Source organism: Patagioenas fasciata, chromosome 8, assembly GCF_037038585.1.
Source record: "Patagioenas fasciata isolate bPatFas1 chromosome 8, bPatFas1.hap1, whole genome shotgun sequence".
Taxonomy (NCBI): Eukaryota; Metazoa; Chordata; class Aves; order Columbiformes; family Columbidae; genus Patagioenas; species Patagioenas fasciata.
In genome coordinates this window covers 33,099,640-33,110,494 of record NC_092527.1, presented here as the reverse complement: position 1 = coordinate 33,110,494, position 10,855 = coordinate 33,099,640, and the positions used below count along the sequence as shown (strand labels likewise).

The following is a 10,855-nucleotide window of genomic DNA, read 5'->3' as shown; positions in this document are numbered from 1 at the left end:
AATTTATTTTTTATCCATCAAATCTCATGCCCTTTTTTAAGTGCGAAAAGCATTTCTAATTTTTACTTAAAAATTCTCATTTGTAAGAAATTCAAAATGACATCTAGAAGTGAGACCTCTAGAAGATTACCTCCTTGCATTACTTATATTTGGGAACAGGCCACTGCCTATAACATAATGTCATGTACTTTGTCACTTTATTCCTGTGTTGCACCACTTTAAATAACAGTGACGTTTCGGACGTTCAAAGAAGAAATGTAGTGCTAACTTTTCCATAAATCTGTAACTCGAGCCACAGAAAGAGCAGCTTTAAATAGCCCAAGGCTGTCAGAGCCAAAAAGTACTCTCAGCCCATGTTTGTTTATATGCAGCAACCTCAATCAACATTTACTTTTGCACTCAGCGAAAGGCAAACTGGCACTGCTGCAAGGCCAGGTAGGCAGATCAATGCCTGTCCCGAATTTTCTGCAGTTGTTCTCATTTCAAGAGCAACTCAGTTGCTGCTCAGGGTCGCTCTAAACCCATATAAACACGACTTCACGTAACTTTTCCAGTGTTTTTATTTTGAGAAGCTCTTATTTGCAAGCAGAATAACCGTTAGGTACTTCTGTCGCCAGAAGGACGGGGCGGGGGAGGCGGTTCGGCGGTGGAAACGGCCGATGAACGATGTCCCTGCAGCTGCGGTGGCTGCAGACGCGGACGCCGGGGGAGCAGCGGCCGCGCTGGGCTCCAGTTCAGCGTTGGGCCGGCCGGAGCTGCTCAGGGCAGCGCGGCGGCGCCGCGGAGCGCGAGGGCAGCGGCGGGACCGGGCCTGCAGCCGGTGGGGCTGGGCGAGGGCCGGGCGGGAGGCGGCGGCCCCGCGGCGTGGCGGCGGGCGCTCAGGAAGTCGCGTCAGGCGCGGCGCCGCCGCACGGCCCGGCGGGCGGGCAGGGGGGCAGCGGCTGCGGAGCCCGCGGTACGGTGGGGGCGGGAGCTGGAAGCGGCTGCGGGTCCGTGCGCGGCGGTGCTGACCCGGCAGCGGGGCGGGAGGGGGCGGGCCGCTGCCAGCGGCGCAGCGCGGAGCCGGGACGCGTGTTGCGCTGCGAGGAGGAGCGGCCGGCCGGGTGCGGAGGGAGCGTGTGGCGGCAGCGCTGCCGGTCCCGCGGCTGCCGTGAAGCCGAGCGGGCGGGAGAAGCCTCGGGTGGCTGCGCTTGGGGGTGCGGGGGCTCCGGGGCTGCCCGCGGTTGGCCCTCGCAGCGAGCGGGGGCGGCCCCTTGGCAGCGGAGTTGCCCAGCGCCGCTCCGCTCCCGACCCCGCGTTCAGCCCTCGTGTTTTTATTTATAGCAGATGCTGTGAGCCCGAGCCCAGGAGAATGGGGCGCTGCCGCGGGGCCACAGCCTGAGAGCCGGCAGCGGGCACTCGGGAGGGCAGGTTTCGTCCGAGGTACGTGTGAAGTTGCTGCTGCTCAAATAGGCTTTTAATTACGTCTTTTTTTTTTTTTAAAGTTCATCTTTTATGTATGCTGGTGCAGCCAAGGTCACCTTGAGCGCAATTGGAGGACACATTTCACTTTCACCATGTAGATGTTTGTGAACACTTTTTTGTATTTATTGGGTGGTTTAAGTATTAATTTGCCTGAGCACTAATTAAAAAAAAAATGCAAATTAAATGTAAGAGCCAGCGAAGAAAAAAGGATAACTTATGTACTTAGGCTGTGTGAAGATACGTGTGTGCATGGATATAGTAGCTCAAACTCCAGTTTGTACTGGCAACTCTACGTGAAGGTGCTACAGGAGAGGTTTGTGTCTGCCGGGGGGGGCCGTGAGAAAGACAAAATGTTTTAGGCCCGGCTCTTGCAAATGCCAGCATACAGGGTGGGAACAGTCTCATTCCTGATGGCTTGTACCTTGGCTGTAATGTAAGTTTCTTTGCAGTGACAGATGGAAAAGGTGGCATTGCCACTTTACAGGTTCTCTAGAGGGAAGTGTTTGGATTCCTGTTGCAGTGGCTCTCCCTAGCAAAGCAGTTTAATTTGTGGACTTTTGCAGATATACAACACTAAGTTGTTTCGATACGTTTGGTGTATTTTCTTTTTTCTTTGGCTGAGGGGGCATTGTTTGCTGTGCTTATCGTATGAACTTCAGTTTTTAAAATAGTAGTGCAAATTTAGACTTCTTTACTGCTTTTTAATCCCACGAGCCCCTGATGTCATCTACGTCAGCAGCATGTTAGGAATCAGGGGTATGCTTTTGTGTAGAGCACTCCTTCCTCCAAGGAGTTTGAAACTGGTTTGACTACAGCTGGATCAGAGGCATAAAATGCACTGTGAGAGAGGATTGGGAGAGAACATTAATGAATTTTTTTTTTTAGATAATAGGTATCCTTGAGAAGCAGATGATGAAAGAGCGAGGTCATGTCGTGCAAGAGAATAGTAATCTTTTGAAAGTGGCTGGAATGTGTATCCTTGTGGCTGAATGGTTTAAACCATGCAGTGAGGAACAGTGGAAAAGCATAAAGGTTCAATACTGACATAGTGGGAAGAAGAGCAGGGAGAGAGAAAAGTGCAGGTGTGCTGCATTTATGGAAGCTGAATGTGCTGGGGTTTTTTGTCATATTAAAATCATGCTGATTCCTGAAGGCAATTAAGCTTCTTCAGAACCTAACTTTTACTGGAGAGTACAAAAATAAAGCTTTGCTAACTTAGTGTTAGATACTCATCACTGAAATTATGTGTGTGCATATGGGTTTCTCTGTGTGTGTATATATTTGTATGCTATTATTTTGCAGCTTCTCATCTTCAGTTAAACTCGCGTGTGTCATGGATGAAACTGCTTTGTCCCTTGGAACAATAGATGTTTCCTATTTGTCCGCCTCAGCAGAGTGCAGTATCAGTAGATGTAAGCATTCCAGTGAAGAATGGGTAAGTGAAAACTGTGACTGGCCATATTTACCTTTTTCTTTGAGTTGAAGGTGGACTTTTTTATTTATTACAAAGAATGAAGACAAGGCATCATCTCTGTCATGTGTGATACAGTTTGATTGTAGTTTAATTTGAAATATAAGGAGGAACCAATAGTTTAGCGCTGTGCCAAAGACTAACATTGCAAGAAAAGAAAAGCCTTCATATCAAACCCTATTGAAATTCTTAGAGTCTTTTGGTGTGATGTTATTAATCATTTTATATAGAGGCAAATATGCAAAATCCTGTCCTAAATAGACTGAGGTCAAACAAAGTCAAATGCAAAGCTCATTGCTGAAATGCTGAAGTGAAAAGGAGCATGAGGCTCAAGATGCATGGTTGTGTAGCTGTTACAGCTGGAGCTATTCACACAATACAGGAGGCAGAGAAATTTGGGGGCTATAAATAAGAAGCCTATTAAAAGTCTGTGTCCTCTCTTAAGTGAATCTTGGGATTTGGAGGATACAAAAGGGCCGGTGAACAGGGAGGGCTGGGTGGAGCTGGAAGAGCCACATGGGGACCAGGCTGGTACTGGTTGGTTTAGAAACCTGGGTCGGGAGGAGTTTGAACTTTAAACAGAAGAAGAGTTGGAGACATGGTCAGAGTTGAGGGAAAGGACAGATGTCCTGGCAGGTGGGGTTTTTTGTCTAGCTAGGTGTAGGATTCATCGGACAGCAAGCTGTGGTACCAAGAGATCTGTGAAAGAGTATGGTAACGGCAAGTGAGACAAAAGAGATAGGAAAGAGGTTTTGTGAGAAAGTGGAGATGAGTTCAGTCAGGGCTTGGAGGCAAGCCAGAGGAAGACAGGATTGTTACAAAGTTGGTTAATTTTGGAGTTAGCGTTGGGGATGGTGATAGAGAAGGGAGTGGGCCAGCCTTAGCATATTGATGCTTATTTATTACAGGTGGAAGACTTAGCCTTGGAATAATTGCCAATTCATACTGCTTGCCAAATGTGATAGATGCACATTTTAGTTTTTAGTCATCTTCAGCATCACCTTTGACTTTCTGGTTGTTTCTCACTGGGCTGGCTTTCTAGCTGGGTATGTGATGATCTGTATTTGTGTTTTCTAACCCTTATACTGGTTTAAGGTGTTGGTTCTACCCTGCTTCTCTTCCAATTAAATGTGTTATCTTAAACGTACTTCAGTTTATCTTGCAATCATTTTGGTTTATTTCTATCATTTCATTAAAAACTTACATGGTTCAAAAAAAGTCAATACATTGTGCATTCTCGGGCAAGCAGTAACTCAGTGGCCTTTAATGGGAACAATCAGTGTCTCTGTAAAGATTGTACTTAAGTATATTTTCATTATGTCCAAACATAGAGAATGTGTTTTGTAAATGCAGTTATTTCAGAATTCTTGGTTCTGTAATCCTCAAAAAGGCAGCCTAACACTGGAGAAGGCACAATGGTTCCTTTTTCATATTGCTTTACATGAAACTACTAAAGAAGAGCCTACAGAGTCAACAGAGTTGATATTTTGCGTACATTCAGTCAACTTGCGGTTTTACAGGGTGTTGTCCAGTTCAAGCTTAAAATACATTGCTCATATGACAAGCACCCTTACATTATTGAGAGTGTAATTTGCTGTTAATTTCTTCCACTTTTCTCAGCTGTCAGTTTCCTTGCTGTTTCTTAGTAGAGTTATTATTTATTTTAAACTCTTGTGTGTCAGCAAATGCTGTCCTCTCTTAAGATGCATAAGTAAAACACAGTGATTTTGCTTTTGTTTTTTGCAATCACATCATCTGGACATAATATTTATTTTAGAAATGTTGGAAAAATTTTTATTAGTTTTTAGGTAATTTTAGGGGGCTAATTTTTTTGTCTTGGCAACTCCTCTTATTTAAAGTTTTCACATAACCAGTACAATATATATTTCTGGATATTTACACAGTGGTCTTTTATGTTGCAGGGAGAGTGTAACTCTAGGCCCACTCTCTTCCGATCCGCCACTTTAAAATGGAAAGAGACTTTGCTGAGCAGAAAAAGGCCGTTTGTGGGACGATGTTGCTACGTCTGCACTCCCCAGAGCCGGGTAAGAAGATTACGGACTGGCTTACATTTGACAATAATGCACAGTTGCAGCATAATGAAGTTTCAGTGGTTTTCTTACTTTCAGAATTAAGGTTGCAGTGTTCTTACTTCATAAAGGAATATAGTTTTCCACCTTTGTGGTTATGTTTACTTTATAATGCAATTAATGGAGGACACAGATGTATTGTGATGCTTCATCTCCCACTTTTCATTGTTGGCTTATTCCTTGGACAAAACTCTACAGCTCCTTGGAATTTGCAGTAAGAAATTGTATGGAAAAAAGTATCTGCTGTTAGAGTAGTAATGAGAATTTGGTGCCTATGAAAGCATTAATGGTGACTTTTAGAATTCTTAATTCTCTATCCACAAAACGATTACAGTTTTGAAAGTGAGCAATATGCTTCCCTTCAAACTTGAAGAGACCAATCCAGTACTTGAGAAGACAGGTTGGTTTTCTACACCTGGCTAATTCCTGGGTTCCCTGCCCAGCCTGGAAACAAGGAATACCAGTTATGCTGGAGGGATATCTATCTGCTGGGAACAGTGTCAAGATGGTGGCTGTAGCAGGGTCGCGCAAACTGATTTAAAATGTGAACTTTATTGCGCTGCGTTGGGCACAGTTTCTGTAAGCTGAAGATACAAAATGATGATAAATGGCATAATATAATTTGCAACAAGTTCATCGTGTAGTTTGACTATTTGTATGCCATGGGCTTTCAGTTGCACTCAGTTACACTTACTTCGAGCTCCATAATTGGCTGGACTAGAGTGAAAATTTACTTGTTCATTTGGCCAAGAAAAAATTGTTATTTCACTCTTGTCACAGAATGGTTGGGGTTGGAAGGGACCTCTGGAGATCATCCAGTCCAACCCACCTGCTAAAGCAGGGTCACCAAGGCGTATCACACAGGAATGTGTCCAGATGGGTTTGAATGTCTCCAGAGAAGGAGACTGCACAACCTCTCTGGGCAACCTGGTCCAGGCTCTGGAACCCTCAAAGGAAATAAGTTTTTCCTCATATTCAGATGGAACCTCCTGTGCTTCAGTCTGTGCCCATTGCCCCTCATCCTGTCATTGGGCACCACTCATCCCATCCTCTTGACATCCACCCTTGAGATATTTATATGCATTGACAAGATCCTGTGTCAGCCTTCTCTGATGACAGAACAGAAAATTGCAGGGATGACATAGAAACATGGGATAGAAATCCAAAAGTATTGTGAAGGCTACATATGATATAGACAAGAAGACAAGAAATTAGATAAACTGAGAGTAGTTCTAACAGACACTTAGGTGTTGTGACTTGTAAAAAGGTGTGTAGGAATCCTCAACGTAGACCTAATTTATACATTTCGTAATTAGTCTGTTAGTAATTAGGCTGTTTCTCTCAATTTGGGAATTACACTTTAAGAAGAATCTTGGTCTTTTGTCTATTTAATAAGAAACTAATTACCTGTTCTGAGATCCCACTTAGGAAAGGAGCATGGCCTGATTAAGCCCTTTATTGCCTTCTGCCACAATGAGAAAATACCATCCTTGCAGCAGATGATAACAAACCAGATCCTCTCATTAGACAGCAGATGTTTCACTTTTTTTTTTTTTGAGCTGCCTGTTTTGTTAATTCCCTTAAGGAAAAGGGATGGATGAGTGGGACAGGTTTCCTTCAGTGTGTTGGCCAAACTAACACCTTACTGGTGCAGGGAGTGGGAAGTTTTGCTTCTCCCTCATGTTTTCCTTCCTGCTCCCCTGGGGGCTTATCAAGTTCACTAACCAAGCAGAAAATTACCTGCTTTATTTATTCATTCAGTTAGTCTGGCTTAGTTTTCTGCCTTGCCTGAATAAAACGGGCTTATTAAGGGGTGTGATGAATGCTAGAGATGGTGTGAGCTGTGGGGAAGGGCAGGATGTGGTGGTGGGAACTGGGCTCCTGTCTCATGGTGGCAGGGAGATGCTCTATCAGCTCACTTGGTCTCACAGACCCACATCCTGACATAGGATCGTGGAGAAGTTAAATAAGGAAAAGCTAATGTGTGACATTACGGCTGGAGGATGAATTTTACGGGGTGATGTTGTAACCTAATGGAGCACTAGTGTGGACTTGGGGATTGAGTGGTAATTAACTTTGTTGCTGTTTTTTTGGGGAGACCAAGAACAAGTCTTTTGGCGTCTTTTTTGCCCCAACATTTCGTCTAGCTTTAAGATCCACAAAAATTATCTGTGAATAGTCAAATAAATTAATATTACCTTTAAGTTTCCTCTTAAGAGCCTAGAGCAAAAATTTGTTGATTGTATGTACTACGCAGTTATGCTTTAACATGGGGCAAAAGACTGTGTGCTCCCACTGTGGCACGTAATTTCTACCTGATTTGCAAATGACATAGGACACTCGTATATTTTAATTTGTGGCAAATTATGTGTGTTACGCAAAACACAAACAAATGAGACTCTTATCAGACTCCCATTGCAAAATCGGGAGTGAGGCTGTTCTGCAGCTACGAGGTTGCTGGTGACCATATTTCTCCTTCACTGTCCTGTTTTTGCTTTCCTTCACATGCAAAGTCCCAGTAGTTTCAGCTGTAATTCACTGTTGGCATGGTACCAGTTTTATAATTAAGTATTATTTGGGCAGAAAGAAGCTAGCTTCTTAGTCAAGGTACTTACTTGGAATATGGAAAATTAAAGTTTAGCTTTTTCCTGTCAGGGAATATTTATTTATCCACAGTGGAACTGCTCCTAAACTTATCTCAGGACAGTTAATAGCCTGGCATGTGGAGTCTGTACCAGGGATGCAGAAGGCTGGGTTGAGTTTGTTGTTCAGGCAGGGCAGGAACGTGGAGATTTGCCACCTAACCATGGATGGATATCCTGACCTTCGGGCTGGCGTTGTGTGGTGCCTGATCTGCCAGAAAACCGGATGTCGCAGGCTGAGTGTCAGAAGGCTCATAATTATACTAACGATGAATGTGGCTTAGTAAAGTTCTGTCTCTGAGTTCTGTATAATGACAAGTCCTGGTTTATATTACATCAGAATATGGTGATATATTCTGTCTTGAAGAATACAACCAATACGACCATTTCTGTATACAGTAAAGCCTAGAGAAGGCTTTGAAAGTATTGGAGTTGAAAATAGTGACTTTGTGAATTTCATTTTCATTTTGGAACAGTTTGTGTGTACTATATAAGCAAGTTCAGCACTTCTCTGCTTTGGCTTTGTTTATAGTAGAAGTGAAAAACATTGATTATCTTAAAAGCTGTGATGAATGTAAAGACACAACTGTTATGCAATGAAATAGTCCACCAATCTTTTTCTTGATTTTACAGGATAACTTCTTCAATGCCAGTATTCCTTCTTTGGGTCTACGTAATGTCATATATATCAATGAAACACATACAAGGTAATGTAGCAAGTCTTTCTCTTGCTTTTAAAATTTAATGTTTTCTGATCTTATCACAGGGAAATCTATAGGATAGTCTGGACTGAGTGAATATGTATTGCTGTCCTAAAATGCAGGAATTGATGTTGACTTCAGGAAAGTAACGTACTTGTTAAATCCGGTTGTGTGTATTTGGAAGCTGGGCAAAGTCCTTTGGGGTTATAGGCAAGGAGCATAAGGGTCAAACCCGTTTCACAAAATAGACAAAGTATGTTTAAATCCTTTCAGTGCAAATGGTGGCATCCATAGCATAATGCTGAGAGGAGCTGTTTTATTCTTGTGCTTAAGAATGACTTCAGGCTGCATTTGAATTTACTGAGCAGATCTGGGTCACAATTTAGGCATTGACTGTTATCACTAATAATGATTAAATCTGAACATGTCTTGCTAGACTATCTCTGCCTCAGTGGATGGCATATGTAACCTAAAAATGATGATGTACCTTCGCACTGTTGGAAATATATCTTGTGTGCTGGGATGAAGACACTGGAAGTAACACACAAACCGTTGGAAAGTTAATAATGCTTGCTAAGGTTTTTACAGTAATCATTAGCATAAGCAGATCCTGCAGTGTTTGTAGAGTCAGAGCAAACAAAGAGAGGCCAGCAGCCTGAAAGAAATGAGCCAAAGTGTCTGAGGGGAAGAAAGGCAGCATTGTGCCGTGCTTGAGAGGGAGGAAGCTAATGTGAGAGGATGTTCTGTCTCCAATTTGAATTAATTATGTTTTTTTAGCCATTGAGCTTGTAGTTTAGGATGCAGAAAAATAACAGAAATGGGGTTTAATTTTAACTCCTTTAAAAAAAGAATTCATTTTGGAAGTTGGTTGGAGTTACATTAGAATTATAAGGGCAACAAGATATGGGTTAATGAATTACTCTGAAGTAAAATGCCTTTAGCTCAAAATGTCATTATAGTCTGAAAATTGTCAATGTTAATGAAGTTCTGAGATCCCATGGGGTTACATAGTCACAGTTTCTTGGCCTTAGAAAGTGAGAGGGATTCTTCTTAACTGCCGGTGTACTCTGCCTGTATTGAGACATCAGCACAGCCTTTTTCTGAGTGTGAATATGTTAGTTTTATAATATATCTAGACTGGGTCCATTCTGTGTCTTCTTTTTTCTTCTGTCATTGCTACACGATTAGAAAACAGATTTTTTTCTGAATATACCATATTGTATCTAAGCTGTAAAATGAATGCAGAAGCCTTTATACCTTGACAGATCCCTGCAATAGCTGTGTTCTGCTGTGATGTGTTCATATTACCAAAACTTGTCAGAAAAAAGCATATCCTTAACTTTGCTTTTTAGAAGAACCAATAAGGCTCTCAGACTTTGATGGGAAGGGGAAAATGGAAAAGCAATTAAAACAGAGACACCAGTCCACTTCACTGACAGCATGAATGGTGAAATTCTTTGTCCTTCAAGACGGTCTGAATATTTGTGTATGACTGTGAAGTGTCAGACTGTGACAATGGCTTGTGCACTCAGTTGTAGTGCGAGTGGCCTGTGCACTCAGGTGGCTTGGCCTTTTACAGGATAAAAGTTCCTTCTCATCTTTCCTAGCTGGTTTTAACACATGTATAATTTTACTGAAGCATGGTAGGGAGGTTTAGGAGCCAAGATCAGTAACTCGGGTGGTGAGGACTGAGACCTTGGCAGCAGTCCAGTGTGGAAACCAGAGTGAGCGTTGACACCCATGGTTCGGTTTGCGATACTTGCTGGACCATCAGCGATGCATTGCACCAGCACTCCTCAGGACAGAGCTTTTACATAATACTGAGAGCTCTGGTCGTTTAATTTCTTCTTCTGCCTTCTGTTTCTGCTCTATCACATCAGCTCTGCTCTTCAGGAGTCCCAGCTTTGTTTGGTTCATGGAGAGACCCATGTGTGAGTGGTGGCTTGTCCAGTCCTGTTCTAGGACTGGATGTTTAAAAACACTGTAAAGGAAGAAAATATTGCAAAATAAGTGTTTTTAGTGTTGGTGGCTAAGGCAGTCACATTTTCAAAAGTCCCTGTGAGAGTTTACCCTGTGTGTACAATGGGAGCAACTTTCCCAAGAGTTCTTAGTGTTCCTTGAAGAAGCTGACAGACCTCTTAGCTGGGCATTTACGTTTCTCAGTGGAAAGTCACCGAATCAGAAATGGGCGGTACATTTTCTCTTGTCCTCACCGAGCTGGGGGTTTGGTTCCAACAGGCAGACAAAGTGTGTGTGCTGGTTTGTAGCCACTTTCCTGTGATACTAGGGGTTTTTTAAGGCCAGTATCGTCTTGAGTTGAAGTAATGCAGATCTCAGTTGTCTCGGATATTTTGTGCCATGCATCAGTTATTTAATCCGTAACATTAACATATTGACAATTTGCTAGAAGATACAAAAGCTGTTAGGCAGCCCTTCATAAAATTTTCCTTACTATTGCTGCTTAATTGTATTCTTAGGTATTTTTAA

General features: G+C 42.7%; 1 protein-coding gene across 5 annotated transcripts in view; it reads left to right on the top strand.

Annotated features, from left to right (window-relative positions):
* Positions 1-874: 874 nt before the first annotated feature.
* Positions 875-10,855, top strand: part of GPAM (glycerol-3-phosphate acyltransferase, mitochondrial) — a 32,796-nt gene continuing 22,815 nt past the window's right edge. For 2 of the 5 annotated variants that reach the window (XM_065843011.2, XM_065843010.2), the window contains exons 1-4: positions 1,208-1,422; positions 2,767-2,899; positions 4,858-4,980; positions 8,301-8,374. In XM_065843011.2, the coding sequence (XP_065699083.1) occupies positions 2,798-2,899; positions 4,858-4,980; positions 8,301-8,374 (299 nt within the window). In that variant the 5' untranslated portion in view covers positions 1,208-1,422; positions 2,767-2,797. Of the gene's footprint in view, positions 956-1,020; positions 1,104-1,205; positions 1,423-2,766; positions 2,900-4,857; positions 4,981-8,300; positions 8,375-10,855 lie in introns of those variants that run through there. The other 3 variants (XM_071812143.1, XM_071812142.1, XM_071812144.1) reach the window with 3 other exon arrangements.